Raw genomic sequence first — 15,520 nt, 5'->3', positions numbered from 1 at the left:
AGGAACACGCGTAAGTGCTGTTGGTTATTTTCGGACAGGTTGAAATTTACCGAAAGCTTCTACGATCACAGCATCAGTAGCAGCAGCAGCGTCACAAACCAGCAGCATTTCTAACAACATCGCTGGATCCGCCGTTATCCGCTGATGTTCTATGCACTCTTGGCCGCTAACTCTGCTGCATCGGACAGATAGGCAAGTAGACACGCAAGCAAGATATCTCGTGCAGCAGCGCCCGCGTTCGGCAGCAGTCAGTTGTGGTAGTAATAGAAGTGTTTAATGCATGTGCCAGCCAACGAGAACAACGCTCGGTTCGCTCCTTTAGACGCGGTAATCGCCAACTCTCTTTTAACTGTTTCGGTTAGCTGGCCGCGACGAGAGACTAGATGGCGGCAGCAAGTGGAATTGCTCAGGCCCATCTTCTGATTATAACTAGCATCATGCTCGTCATGGTCAGTAGCAGCAACAGTCATATGGGTCCGAACCTAAACCGGGCGACAGCACGGGCTCAAATGTAGCTCACGCTGCAGGCCTGTCTACAGGTTAAAACACCGGTATCGATTGGCCTGCCAGTGAGCCTATCTGCTCTGTAGAAGTTAGACATGTAAGCAACACGATTTGTAGGTTATGGCGCCGTAGGAAGCAGGCGGGCGGGCGGGCAGTCAGGCTGACTACGAATATAATAGCGTCATCGGGACGCAAGCTTACGACAAAGGGACAGAGCTACAGCTGTAGCGGCAAGCGGTAGCAGTCGCCAACAGAAGAAGTCTTAAGCTTCTGCTGCGGCAGGATGGCTTTTGTGATGATAATATAGTAATGCTGGCCTCTTCTTTCCTGTTCGATGGCGGCGATGGCGACTTCTGTGATAGTAACAGCAGCAGCGCTTAATCGCGAGAAGCGTTGAGCAATGGACGAGATCCCGGTTTGATCTATACTTGTATCACTCGACTGTGCTCTGCTCTGCCCGATGTTCCCGATAAGGGGGCTCTCCACTCACTTTTGCTTTGAATCTTCTTCTTACAGGGGCGGTTTGCTGTGTAGAGGCGGCGGCGTTTACGAATTGCGACAAATCGCGAAGGGTTTTTCTGCCACTGGTGGAAGCTCTGCTGCTGTTGCTGCCCATTCTGTTACGATGATTGTTGTAGGAAGCTGTGGTCGCGCAGTACGACGCGTCTAAGAGGCCTTGAAGCGGGTGCTGCACACGATCCTACAATAAATGCTCGGACAGAGCCTGGCGCTGTCGTTTCTAGTGGTGGTGATAGGAGCGCTAACTAGGAACGATGATCAGGGCTCGTCAGATCAAGGACGAAATGGCTGGCTTGCTGGCTTAAGGCAGCCGTACGTAGGCGATACGTGGGCGGTTAGTGGACAACTACGAGAACAACAAACGATGGAACGGGCTCAGTCCGTACGTTGGTCTGCCTGATCTCTGCCTGTTCGATGAGCTGCTCGTTCCTTGTCTCTCCTCCTTAGCTTCTGTTATTGGCCTGGCGTCATCCTTTAGCGCGTCTGTCTTGTTCGTTCCCTTGTTCTCCCTTTTTCTGTGACTAGTGTAGATTCATTTACACGTATGGCTGCAGGTATTGTTGAGCACCTCTTAATAGAGGCTTTAGGGGCAGCGCGACCATTGGGAGCAGAATAGTACATCACCACCATGACAACGCGGAGCAGCCGCAGGCTGTCTATAGGGCGCTCTGCGGCGGGACAAATGAACAAGTTGCCGCGAGTACTTAGTGAGGCTTGCAGACAAAGCAACGGGAATACCTAGCTGCCGTCGGTGTCGCCTGGCGCTTGCCGATGCTTTGGTTCCCATACCAATGGATAAATGTGGAAGTAGAGAGAGTATTGGCAACAACGGAGAATGGGTTTCTCAGCTCTCCGTTCGTCGGGGGGAAAGGGGAGAACTGAGGGGATTTCGGGGTAAAGGCCTTCTTCCCTTCACTTTCTATCCCTTGAGTAGGCCCAGCATCAATAGCAGCCGCAGCAATATGAGAAGCAAATCAGTCTACTGCTACCCGAAGACGAGACTATGACGCTGTTAGACCTCTAGCATTGTACCTAACAAGGTCTAATATGATGTCCAATTGGTTCCAACTATGCCTAGTTAGTCGAGTACGAAAATGAGGTATCTCTGTAGTGGTCCTGCTGAGCAACTCGGCAATAGCGACTGTAAAGCCATTGGGCTGGCGCGCTACTGCGCCGCTGCTATTACTGCTTCTGAGGTTGATGCTCGCTCCGGGACTGTCGCTGATTCTCATCTAATATTGATGGTGACGGCAATGGCGAAGGTCATGGCAACCGTGTCGCAATCTTCCGGTGGCCTTCCCATAATGCTTTTCATTGGTTAATGATAATACATCTTCATGCTTTTTCCTCGTTGGTGTCAGTGACTTCTGCTGTCGTTGTGTATGATGGCGAGGCACGACCACTCGCAGCTCGTCGATCGGCACAGCAGCAGTGAGGCATGCTCTTTGCATCTTTGCCCATATCGTTGGTCTTAATAGATAGACAAAACCTTCACTAACCACTGTGACTGTTTTCGTTACATTGCATCGGTGGTTGGCGATGAGTATTTTTGCCGAACCCTGCAGGGCGGATAGGACAGCGCAACGATCTTAACCATCACAGACCGTACGCTGGTGACATTGTATCGATAGCAACAATCAGAGGCTGTCGATCAGGAGGTCGAAGTGAATTCCAACAATCGATTTTGTCCATCCCCTTTCGATCCCTTATATGAGCATTTTCAGTGTGCTCAGGCCACGCCGGAGAGGGAGAAATCTAGATCGGACCCATGAGTCATTGCGGCTGCTCCAGCCAACCACGCAAAGGACACTAACAATACTGTCGCCTATTTGCTTTTCCTCATTATGTTCTTCCTGTTTCATTCAAAGTCTTTTCCGACCATTATTGGGACTTCGACTTAGGTTATACCGCATCAATGATACGACTGAATAAATCTGCTCAGAGTCAGAAACCGATTAGCGGATTGCGGTCAGTTGCTGATGGCTGCCGCCAATCAAACGGCCCGGAAATGTATTTGAAACGATGGAAAAGAGAGCCTAACATTAGCAGTGTTTCAGTCCGTAAATATGATTTCTTTATGAACGGATAAAAATCAACAAAACACGAGCGAAGCCCGTGCCTGTGCAATTAACAAGCGCACGAGCCTGGCGGAGTAACGGTGCTAGTAGTACGAGACTAGCCGTAATGAATAACAGGAACATCTTTTTCTATCTCTTTCGAGGATAAAAAGCTCGCTCGAAATAATCTTCTCGTCAATACATGACGCAACAATTTATAGCGGTATTAAAAGCGAACTCGTGTTGCTACTATCGCTTCAGTCCCATGTCGCGGTTAGTTACAAAGAATGTATGGGGGTTGTGATTGCAAAAACCGCTCTTGAAGTGGCACTACTCTAGCAGGTATAGCCACATCTACTTCTCTTCATGGTACTCGCAGTAGCTTGATTATATAGCGGCGCGTCTATTGAATTGGTTTTTACACCCGAGTCACCACAACGGACAGCGTTGCAAAGTAGGTCTCGAAACAGCGATCAAACGGGGTAGACACCATTGAAGTCCAGTGAACTGGCCTGATGTTAATCAGTGTCACACGGTATGTCTGGTTAGCATCGATGTGTTTGGTATCAAGCTAGATCCGGTGGTTATTTGCATCGCTCCCATAATGATATAGTGATGTCGACAATCGCAGACAGGAGCGAAGATATGCGTCCCTCTACACTACAACAGTGACTCGTTGAGGAGCATCCGTTGAAATGTTTCTTTCCATTTTTGAGCAGTTTGCAATTTTCAATGCTTCGCATCTTCAAACCACCTATCTGATAGTCATAGTGTAGGCTAAGATGAGGAGTAGGTGGATATCACCATGCGACTTAGATAGGTCAAACAGATCAATGGCAAATGCTACTCAAGGGAAGGCAACAAAACTCGTGCAGCTTTTGGCAATACATTTCAGCCCTTTTTTATATCGATGTACTATGCTTTTGTCAGTCCTTTTCCTAACTAAGTCACTGACAGATATCAAGCTTCTCAAAGTCATTCTACACAAATCAGTCCACGTATGGGGCAGTTTTCGCTGCGTCCAATCGCTCTCACGTTGGGTTTTGTGCCCGCACAAGTAAAGAATAAAGCTGCAAGTTAGGCAGATGGAAATATAAGTCTCTTCCCTAACATTTTTCGAACTTATTCATTTGGCACTTGCCGTCAATTCGATTCCCGCGCATAATCCTGAGCTAACATCTAATGGCCAAAGCTTTTTGAAATCGGAGACTAAAGGTGTTACCGTTGTACTACAGTCATTTGAGAACTCATTTGACGTCTTTCGCCTACTGAGTAGATGTAGTAATCGCAGTAGAAAGCTACGTAGGATTGTCGTGGTTTCATCGGGTTCATCGGTCCGAGACGCTGATTCAGCCAAGCGGTTCTGCCGCGAACGAGCTGGACTCACGCGAACGAAGAGAAAATCAGCGAAGATGTGAAACATAGGCATAAAGAGGTGCACGAATAAACACTCACGCACACACACACACATACATATAGATGCAATAACACTGAGAAAGACCACAACAGCAGTATACAGGTAGCGCACGTTGCAGCTGATGTTGGGTAGTACGCACACGCTAGAGATTCGAAATCGATTTTCTATATTTGAAGTGTGCACAAGCTTTTCTGTACCGACTCAGTCATCATCATGGCAGTCATCAACTCTCTGAGTCAGCGACTGTCGCTTTAAGCTACTTTATGATATGTCACGCACAAGCCTGTAAGGCACCTACGTAGCTGCGGCTAAAGAAGAATAACTGCAATGCAACTGTTATAAATAGGGACGTACAACTAACATCAAATAACAATACCGCTACGTTGCAAGGTTTTAATTTTTCCGGTGACTTGTCGTTTAGTTTGCGTAGGCTCGTCTTGCTATACTCTTAGTTTCCATACGTGCGTAGCACGCGGGGCTATGCCGGTTTGGATATGATTCGGTGGTCTGATATTCTCTAAAGATCTCTCGTAGCATTGTTGACCTCGTCTTGCCTTCAAACTCGTGTAGACAAAAATTGAAAATCCATAATATTGGTTCATTTAAGATTCATTTAAGACTCTAGCATTATGCTTCATACTGTCGCCTATATAATACGGTGTGTATATGAAGCTGCATGACCGAAAGTTTATCCATGCAAACAAACGTAAGCCATTCTACGTACTATAGGGAATTCGGGCAAAATCGCAGCGAAAGCTCAGGACAGTCACTTTGTTAAGACTTGTACCTTTTGGTAATAGGCACACCGTCCTGTGTGTCTGAACTGCACAGAAAACAATCTGATCTATTCATAATGGTACATGATTTCTGTGACATGTGCGTGTGTTTTCTACACAAACTTGTTATGTTTATATGTGTGTGTGTGTGTGTGATATCTACAGCGTCATCGTAATGTATTTACGCCGCTCGTGTCGTTGCTAACGGTGGTTCGCTGCTATTAAACTATCCAAAATAATCAACATACCAGCAACAACAGGACGTTGACACAGAAGTTACAGCTGTGTAGACGATAACCTGCATCGGAGGACAGTGTGCGCTGTTGCTGAGATCGCCGTGTTGCGCCCTGCCACAGACCAAAACGCCGAAGGATCGATATCTGAGCATATCCCCGCGGCGGTTGATGATTGTTGGTGAAGAAGAAGTTCGACCTTCTCTCGTGCTTGGCCGTCGAGATATAAAAGAAGTACCCGTACATAGTACGAGTTTTCATGCTGCCTCCCTGCTCTAAAGTATCCCGTACCAATGAAACATAGTTGGTCAGCTAGATAAAAAAAAAGTGAATTCATCTGGCCCGCTTCTTAGGTTTGTTTGGCTCCAAATGTACGGCCATAACTGCCAGTCTAAAGAGTTAGCTTCGAATTCTGATCTGACGAGGAGAGTGAACTTTCTCAAAAGCGTTGTTCATTCCGCCCTCTTCTAGCTATTCTACTACTTAGGCCAGAACGATCATCTTCTGGCCACTCGCAGGGTCGATTGGCCGGCCCCACATCACGATAGCCACCAAGATCACCAACCGTCGCCCGTTACTGCGGCAGGCATCGATGGCGTCAGCGATCCACGGATACGACTTCTCTCCCGACGGACGACCGTTTTTTTCGTTTTCTTCTTCCACCGATTGTGCCGAGCAGCTGTTTTGCCCATCTGCGGGGAAGCAAGCGCTTTGGGCTTGGCCAGAAAGGCAGCCCACAGGTTAAGCTGTTCGCCAGTTTCTACCGGTTTTGTCTGTATACGCCATCACGGCAAGCTGCGCGAAGAATACTGCTTGCGTTGCTTAGCGTATATATTCGCAGGAATGGTTGCAGGTAACATTGACCAGCAGCTTAGATGAACTCTGCCTGGGTGGATATGGACATCTGTGCGTCGTTGCGGTAATGCGCGTTGTACGTTGAGATAATAGTACATCGATTGTTGAATACAGTAGTCGGTAGTAGCCGTCCTATTCTTACTCAATTTATAACCGAAGATTAACTTTTGCCTGCCTTTGTTTTTCACAAGTTGATGCCGGTATCTATTCGTCATTCGTTTCGTATGTCAGTAGCGGCAACAGGCTGGTGGCAGCATCTGTCGATATCTTGGCGAATAACCCTGCCTATTTTTCGCATCAGGGGTAGCCCGCCCGTGAAGCGCACCCTCGCTCCGAAAGCGATTGGAAACAAGTTTCCTTTTCTGACGACAAGGCGGTGGCGCCCTCGGTGACCGCTGAAAGAAGGTTAGGTGGGAATATACCGCTTTTACCGGTGTAAATTGTTTGTCGGACTATATCTCGATGGAGGGCTGTTCGATGTCATTTCGGACGCGTGCTGTACAATCATCAGAAACAAAGTTTCTAAGTCCATATAATCAATAAAAAAGGTGATTTTTCTTCATATCGAAATGTTGATTTCATATTACTTTAGAATTTTGTCTACCAACTGATTGCCTCATAATCTCCTCTGAATATTTTACGGTGTACATGATCGTATTTAGAACACGTAATAATTTACCATGACGGTGAAATCTATGCGGTATTTTGATATTTAAAATCGATCGTTAAGGCGATGATAGGATTTAGTAAACCAAGAATTTTTGCCGGTGAAGAGAATCGTGTTGCAGCTAAAAGTTTACTACTCTAAAAAATACTTCGCAGAGAGTACATCGGAAAATACGCGACTGTGTGGAAACTATTGTCTCAGTTGAGAGACTTGTGCGTGCAAAGTAGTCATTTCGTTTCTGTAACCTATGGTTAAAAAAAGAGAATTCATTTTGACTCATCGCGCGTTATTTCTTAGTTTTAAATAAAAATTGCTCAAGAACTGGTCTTTATGACAGATAGTTTAAGCGGTTAAGATTGTGCTATTCAATTCCTAAAAGCTAAACGTCAGTGGAGACGATGAGGCCCTAAAACAAGTTCCTGTTCTAGACGATAATAACGTAACATCTTTTTGATGCGATCGACTTATGTTTCAGTATTCGAGCTCTAGTGAATTTTTTAGCTAAATTATTTGCCGATATTGCAATGACGGGCTAAAAAAAATACTCACTTAACAATATCGCAAGAAGGGATACGTGCGTTCAAACTTACTGCATATTTTCAGTCTATAAAGACTAACCATCGCTAGTTCTTCTCATTTTATATTTCCACTGACAGAAATTTAAGAGAATCAAGAGAAATTTTGAATTAGATATTTTTTTAGTAGTCATTATGTAAAAAGAAGTTCGACGAGTGAGACTGCGGTGGTTAAGCAACGGACGGATTAAATAGTCAGCAGTTTACACGCATACACGCACAAACAAACACAGCAACATCCAAATGTGCAGCATTAGTTTACATAATAATTTGGACCTTCTTCTGTAAATCCTATTACGACAATAATCTCAAAAATACTCGATACCTTTGGAAACATGTATAATTTTTCTTCTCGTTATTAAGCATGTGTATTATCAGCGACATTAATAGATAATCTACCAAAAAATTACTTAAGATTGGCTGGCACGGTACAAGATAAAACAGTAGAGTCTTAATTTTACGGAGGTACTCAGAAGTCTTTAACAATAGTAAAGGTTTTCAGGCAATCTGAAGCTAAAAAATAATGCCTCGTGGTTTTCTTGTTACTTGACATATTACTCATTACTTTTTAAATGACTGACTCAGTTTGACTTATGCTGGGCAAAAAGCGGATTTTTCGCTGTAAATAGGTAGATAACCTCACCTTTTCAATTAAGGTAGCATATCTCTCGCCGTCATATATTTATCTAAGCGATATCTAACAAGTCACTTGTCTTTGTAACTTTCAGCTGTAAAATGTACATCAATTGGGAAGATGATTTATTCACTGAGTTCTATTAGCCTGTAAAGGACTGACTTCGAGTTTTGAAATAATCTGTGTAGTGTTTGACTCGCCTATAAAATTTAACACAGAGTCCGCTTCTTTGACAAAAACAGGAGCAGCAGGATTTATAAGAAACCAAGGCAGGATAAAGGTCGTAAAATATGCTAATAAAATAGGCAGTAATCAAATGCAATTAAATTATAGTCATAACAATTAACGGTAAACAAGGACACTCGGGACTATATTTAGGAAATATCTAATTGTTTTACAAGATATTTACTTCAAAATATTCACCTAGTGGTAAGAAACTTATTGTTGGTTCAAGTATATCAAGTCTTGAATTTCTTAGCTAGATTTGCTATTGTATCATTCTAACCTCAATATAGTGCCACTGAGCCTCTTAAAGTCTAACGCAATTTTTCGTACCCAAAAATGACTTAAAATTGACAGTATTTTAAAATTAACGTGCTGTAATGAAATATTTTTATTGATAATAACTGTAGGTATGAACTAATTTTTGTACGATGCTGCAAAAGGTGCAATTAACTACCTAACAAGTTACTTTAATGTCTTTTCAGTGAGACCTGAGAATACACTAAGTTTACTTCTCATTTCCAATATTTGGCTCGCAAAAAAATTATATTGAAGCAATGAATGGAATTCGACAGTAGTTGCTTCTGGTTAGTTTAGGCAGGATTTAGCACCGATGGGTCTATAATAGCAAACAATGGTTAACAATAACTCAGCGTTTTAAAACTGACATCATACTAGGGTTTTGTTACTTATGTCGATTGATTAGTTTTTTTTTAATATATATACAAAGGTGAGTCGAAAATGCATATTTGATTTTTGATCGAATAAATATGTAAGAATACGCTGTTAATTTCAGGTCATGTTTCAACAATGGAACGTTTAATATTTGTTGATCACCTCAAGAGTAGCTTTCTCAACAGCGGTTCTGAGGATATTTCTTATCATCAAGATTTATTCGCCATTTATAAACCGTTCGCAGCTCAAAGTAGCGATAACATTTCAAAAAGAAAACGAGCAGCATGCGGAGACTCAGAAACAGAACTTAGTGGAGAATGGCCTCTTGATCAAGATATTGCAGACAATCTCAAAAAGTTTGTTATAGAGAATTCGGATGAGTTTGCACGTGAAGTCCTGGATGATGCTGAAAACAGTAAGGCAAAGCAATCGGCGGCCGTTATTCCATCAAGTTACTTTTTTCGAGGTTGCACTTATCAGATATTTTTTAATGAAAATGGGAAAACACAGAAATGTTATTTTCAGAATCGACAGTTTCTTCTGCCGCCACACTCAGTAGGTATTCTGAGTACGTTGAGTCCAAGTTCAACGATCGATATGCTTAAAGCAGCACATACCTTATATGGGTCTGACGGCCGTTTTGATCTTATCGTTATGGATCCTCCTTGGATTAACAAGTCAGTGAAACGACAACGCCGCTACATGACAGCTGATGCACAGGATTGCCTCTCTCAACTAAAGATTCAAGATTTACTCGCCTATGACGGTCTCCTTATTGTATGGTACACTCATAACATTAGTCATTATACTTATCTCAAAGAGCAACTTAGCGGATGGAATTTGCAATTGGTAGCAACATGGACTTGGCTTAAAGTAACGACAAATGGGACGCCCATTTGTCCTTTAGGTCGAAATTTCAAGAAACCTTATGAGCACGTGCTCCTGGCGACGCGAAACCAGTTGTACACCGAGAAACTCTTTAAGAGTAACGGTAAGATTATTGTGTCTGTACCAAGTGCAATACACTCGCATAAGCCAAACTTGGAATGCGTTTTGGAACAATTTGATATTCACTGCAAACGTCTCAGGTGTTTAGAGCTTTTTGCCAGGACGCTTAAATCAAACTGGGTGTGTTTTGGTAACGAAGTTATTAAGTTGCAGTGCGTTGAAGTGTTCGACGTCCTAAACTAGAAGTCTCGTTAAACGTCATTAGGTAAACATTGTAAATGTGTATTAATAAATTATTAAATTGTATACTCGACTACCTATTACCTCAGTGTGTAGAAAGTTAGAAATCAAAACGCCTTAGTACTGCTATTCTATAAGATCCGTTTATGTTTTTGAAATCTAACACTGGGAGCCTGTCAATAAAATATGGGGCATGCACTTCTATTAATTTATCAACTACGGAATAATTCTATATTGTCCGCAGTACATACCACCTTTATTTGCGATAATATAACATTCTATATTAATAAATGTTTGCATATATATACACTTTTACTCAAGACAATATAAAGTTACAGTCCTTGGTTTGATGATAGTAACACTTGTGAGTGATGCTCATCCAATAAGAGAGCGATTTGAGGTCACTGACCTCAGCCATATTTTATTAAAAAGAGCTCGATTGCTTAACAATCCGGAAAGGTAAACTTCACATGCAAGTTTGGCTTGAAACAGTAAGTTCCCGCAAAGTCATTTCACTCCTTTGATAGCGGGCCCAAATTAACGATAACCGCGTGCTGCAATGACAGGACCTCGTACTCCCGCTTGTTGCCTTGGATTGTTTGATTGGTATACGTGTGTGTTAAACGGAAGCCGATCTGAAACAATCGTTCAAGAACGGATGATGTCCAGTAAATAAGAGACATATGTTTGTGACGTCAAAGTAACATCACAACAACATCAAGCCGATCAAGCAAGACAACGACTTACAATAACGTTGCTGCATTGCTGAGGCGTAATCTGCATCTTGAAGCCCAACTTGTTACATCGCTTGAAGGTAACCACACTGTAAGAAAAAGCAGTGAGGGTGAAAATGAAAAATTAGATATCTATGTAACTATACATTTACTTTATATTCACATACAAGATACATATCACTGATAGCTCCATATATTTACTTAATAGGTGACAGTTAATAATTACGTGCGCGTACATGGTACGTACGCACTTGAATTTTGAGGAAGCTAGACTCACAAATGATTACAATGAGAACAAACAAATGATAGTCTAGTTATCGTCACCGTTATGACCTGTTACAGGATTGTAAAAAGCGCAGATGGGGCAAACCTTTTGTTATTTCGATCGTCCATCTTATCCGCTGTATCATCATATTCGGCGGCGTCATCTTTGGCGGACAGGTACATCGTGCATGACGGCAATGCTATAGCACTATTTGTACACGTCACCTCCGGAAAAATGAGACCAGTACCCGTGGGCGTGCCTGGGTGGCCCTCCAGCGGAAGCAGTGCGACCGATACCTGCAAGAACATACGCGCTCCTATAAAGTACCTCGGAAACTTCTATGTCCATGCTAATTTTCTATTTGAGCTTCTTTCCGGTCGGTTCATATAACCTACTTGAACGAATGTCAAAACATAAAACGTTGTTATCTTATGAGTTTAAATTTCCTGACGAATAGGTCACCGAAATAACCAAATACTATGACTATATACTCGGTTTACAAGGAAAAATGATGTTTCATTCTTACGTCACTCAAAATATACAATACAGTATCTATATTGGAATTGGTAAAGTACAAATAAGTTTAATTTAGATTTTTTTAAAAAGGCCTAATAATCTTGCGAATACCTCATGAGGCGTTGGGTTAGTAACTGTAAGTTCGATTGTGACCTCCCTTCCAGCAAGAAGTTGGGGACACGTCTTTACTCGGACTTCCGGTATGTGATAATAAGCTGACAACTGAATCTTGAATTTGACTGAACCAGGATTATATTCAGGCTTACATAGCGAATGCGTGCAATCCTTACACCTGTGAAATGTAAGGCACCTGAGCATCATTGAATACCTGCATCTAACGTAGACTTTCTTTTCAACAAATATTTATTTATTACATGTAAACACTTATCATATAACCCATTACGATCCAACAGTTGTAAAGTAGAAGATAACACATGTCAAATCTGACATTTAAAAGTTTTAAAAAACATTTAGAAGTATATACCTTTGTGATTTTTTTGTGAGTAGCTTGAGATTCTTCATCCGGAGGTCAGCCATCCTGGTAGGTTGTAGTTCTGGATTGCTAAGTCGCATGCGAATATTGGTTACTTCATCGATGTTGAGGTTGTTCAGAAACCGCTCCGGCAGATCATCTACTTCCTCGCTGGCCTCTGCCGCAAAACAGCCTTCGGCAACCTTTTGCGACTCTCTAAGCAAGCGCAGCAAATTCAGTTGAGAATGAAAATGAAAGGCTTCATGGGATTTGGCTCAGGTGTATTAGAGGAGACCATCATGAGTAGAACCTCAACAACCGTATGTATTTCTGGATTATCTAACAGGCTGAAACATAATCTAGGTAACACCAAAAGTAGATATTTTAAAATAATCGGTGTCCTTTTTTACGTATTGTTCAGGTATTGACAAGCGACTCACTTTCGTGGTGTCACTTGTAGGCTCATGTACTTCTTTGCGACAACCGTCGCAACGCCGTATTTGTCACTAATATAATAACCACACTTTTGTGTAATCCTCCGCTTGTCCTTTTCAAGCTTCTCATTATGCGCTACAATTCGATAATATTCGCATAGCTGATGAACACGATCCTGGTTGGGCGCCTCGAGACGGGGCCATCCACCAGAAGCCATAGGTTGATTTTTAAGACCCTGCTCATGAGTAGACCACCTGTTGAATTCAGCAGCCCGTAGGCAAGTAAGGACTAGATTTGATGAAAAGAAAAATTTTATCCTTATTATCGTAAATAAAAACTAGATTTCACCGTCCTAATCAAGTTAAATACATTTTGCGAGAAATAGTTATCATATTCTGTGCTCAGATAAATTAGTAAGTAGAACAAAATAGAAAAGGAAACACGTACCGTCTACAAAAATCGGCAGTATGTTATAATTCTTCTCTTTGCTAAACCCAACCCAATTCAACATGTTGCTTGCTAACTATTCTATATTAAAAAGAGATTCTGTGTAGTAAACAGTTTGTTGCTCTAGCCTCGCCGGTGTTCAGTCACGCTAAGAAATAACATACTTCAACCTATACAATTATGATTCCAACGGTCATATATATATAGCAGCTTAACTAGAAGTAAAGTAGTGGAGAATAGAATGTGTAGAAATGACAAACTATAGACATTTATTACGGCTCACTTGCATGAGTTGCACATCAGGTAATAGCCTCGTTTATTGACCATGATGTTCGGGTCATCTTCCGAAGGAACTTGCTGTGTTACCCCACGGCTATAAAGTGCAATACCGCAGCACGGACATTCAAAACACGTTGTACATCTGGAACAAATCGCAACCATTCACGAAAAGTCATTTTCAACCTCCTCTATTGAGTGTTAGGCCCATCGTCATAAGTTTCACGTCACTATTAACACTAGTAGCTATCAAAACCGGCACATCCTACCGCCGTCTAGTGCATACGCTTCAAAATTAACAATTCGAATCTAGAGTTTTAATTAAGTGAAATAGTACTTACACATTTTTTTTAATGCGAGCTTCAGGGGAGGGCATGAACTCGAGGCAGTTGGGACAATAATGCGTATCCACCTGTGAACAATCAATTAACAAACTCATGTTATGTTTGGCTTTACAGCCTAATTGACTTCTATGATTAACAGATAAATGTAAAGAGTGTATTCAGCATGATTGCTTATACTTCTCACTGCATGCGGCACTTCAGCAATGTGGACTATCACTAAAGCAAAGTTAGTAACAATTTAAACTTTAGACTTTCAAATGTAACTAGCAAAATTGCCACTAGTGGATGTTGTAAACGTCATACGGTGGGTGTTAAACATTTTCATTAACTAAGTTATGATATATTAACGGCGTCTCCCAGGTATCAGTTTGAAAATTAAGAGAAGTATCATCGGAATCACTTGTGTACCTCTAATGAATTTTGTTGTAGCCGTGCCTAATATTTCAGGTCAAGTGCGCCTATATTATAATCATCATTATTATACCAAAAGAAAAAAAGTCTCATTTGGTATCATACCTATTCCCTAAATTACTGATTCAGTCTCGTAAGTCGAAGTGCACTTATTAGCTATAAAAAAAATTATGATAGAAATCTCTGCCTGACGATACTCAATTATATGATACCAAAATATGGGCAGGCCTCCTTTATTGCTATTGTAGAGTAATTTATGTGAGCGAGAAATGTTGTTGGCGAAATACCACAATCGATAGATTCCTACAAAAAAAAAGCATTAAAAAGTGCCTACATGTCTTGACCTCTCACATAACTGTATAGTTCAGTCGCCAGTCAGCTCAGTCGCCGAACGCTTAGCTGAATTTATCAAGCAAAAGTCACACTATATAAAGTTTAGTTTTTACGAAAATCGGTAGCAAAGGCGCCGGCGTCTTCTTAATCTCACCATATACGTGTCAAACTATAAAAAAATGCTTGTCTTACAAACCAGACCTACTCAACCGTACATATGCTAATGCTGAATGTTTTAGCTACCCACTTCATGAGATACACAGTCGCCACATCTTAGCTTGAAGCAGTACTTGCAATAGAACAGGGTAGTGAGCGATTTTCGAGCACCACATGTACAAATGTATTGCACATTTTGAGGAAAGAAAATCTCCATTGTTATCACCGAAAGGTACTTATCACTACGCGTTAGGAAAACGTATAATAGCCTCAAATAAACTTAGACAGGAATCCAAAATGACAGCCCCTTCCATGTATACAGCTGCTGCGGGCTACATTATGGAACTTTATACGACCTACCAAAGAGGCCGGAGGTATACTTCAACGTGTGTATAAACAAAAACAGAGGAAGACAACGATCTAAAAAGGAGCAGCAATTTCATATATCCTCATGTGGACAAATACTATGTATATTATGCTTTTGTCACATGACGAGCAGAATACTGTTTGAGCTCGCCTAAAATTTGTGTCCGCCTAATACTTATTAGGCCGTAGAGCAGACGATTCTGATGAGCAATCGGTATTTGGTGAACTGTCTTAGGACATGTAAACGTGACTAAAAAGCGAGAGGGAGACGAGGCTAAGCCTCATTTGAATTGCCTGTGTGGCGGGCATGTTTTCATAATAACATAACTGGAAGTATCAAAATGAAATAGTTATTTGTCTCTTGATGTAGTTAAGCTTCGATGGATTTCAGATGATGATTTCCTTACTTCCAAAATCTTGTCAATATGATGTATGACATCAAT

General features: G+C 41.8%; 2 protein-coding genes across 4 annotated transcripts; one reads left to right on the top strand and one right to left on the bottom strand.

The window, feature by feature from the left end:
- Positions 1 to 202: 202 nt before the first annotated feature.
- Positions 203 to 10,395, top strand: Mettl4 (Methyltransferase like 4). The gene is made up of 2 exons (XM_086983671.1): positions 203 to 327; positions 9,256 to 10,395. The coding sequence occupies exon 2, from the start codon at positions 9,270 to 9,272 to the stop codon at positions 10,323 to 10,325; it is 1,056 nt and encodes a 351-aa protein (XP_086839797.1). The 5' UTR covers positions 203 to 327; positions 9,256 to 9,269; the 3' UTR covers positions 10,326 to 10,395.
- Positions 10,396 to 10,556: 161 nt separating this feature from the next.
- Positions 10,557 to 15,250, bottom strand: DCTN4-p62 (dynactin subunit 4). Of its 3 annotated transcripts, none has more exons than XM_086983666.1 (9): positions 15,229 to 15,250; positions 13,809 to 13,879; positions 13,475 to 13,612; positions 12,750 to 12,998; positions 12,322 to 12,525; positions 11,949 to 12,129; positions 11,427 to 11,617; positions 11,070 to 11,145; positions 10,557 to 10,957 (listed from the first exon to the last, which is right to left on the bottom strand). In XM_086983666.1, the coding sequence occupies exons 2-9, from the start codon at positions 13,841 to 13,843 to the stop codon at positions 10,835 to 10,837; spliced, it is 1,197 nt and encodes a 398-aa protein (XP_086839792.1). In that variant the 5' UTR covers positions 13,844 to 13,879; positions 15,229 to 15,250; the 3' UTR covers positions 10,557 to 10,834. The 3 variants fall into 3 exon arrangements, with proteins under 3 accessions (XP_086839792.1, XP_022672989.1, XP_022672988.1); XM_022817254.2 differs by lacking the exon at positions 15,229 to 15,250 and adding an exon at positions 15,072 to 15,218; XM_022817253.2 differs by lacking the exon at positions 15,229 to 15,250 and adding an exon at positions 14,803 to 15,065.
- Between the last annotated feature and the right edge of the window lie 270 nt (positions 15,251 to 15,520).

This window comes from Varroa destructor, unplaced genomic scaffold, assembly GCF_002443255.2.
Source record: "Varroa destructor unplaced genomic scaffold, Vdes_3.0 BEIS01000001.1, whole genome shotgun sequence".
Taxonomy (NCBI): domain Eukaryota; kingdom Metazoa; phylum Arthropoda; class Arachnida; order Mesostigmata; family Varroidae; genus Varroa; species Varroa destructor.
The sequence above is the reverse complement of the archived record's forward strand: the minus strand, read 5'-3'. Positions and strand labels throughout refer to the sequence as shown.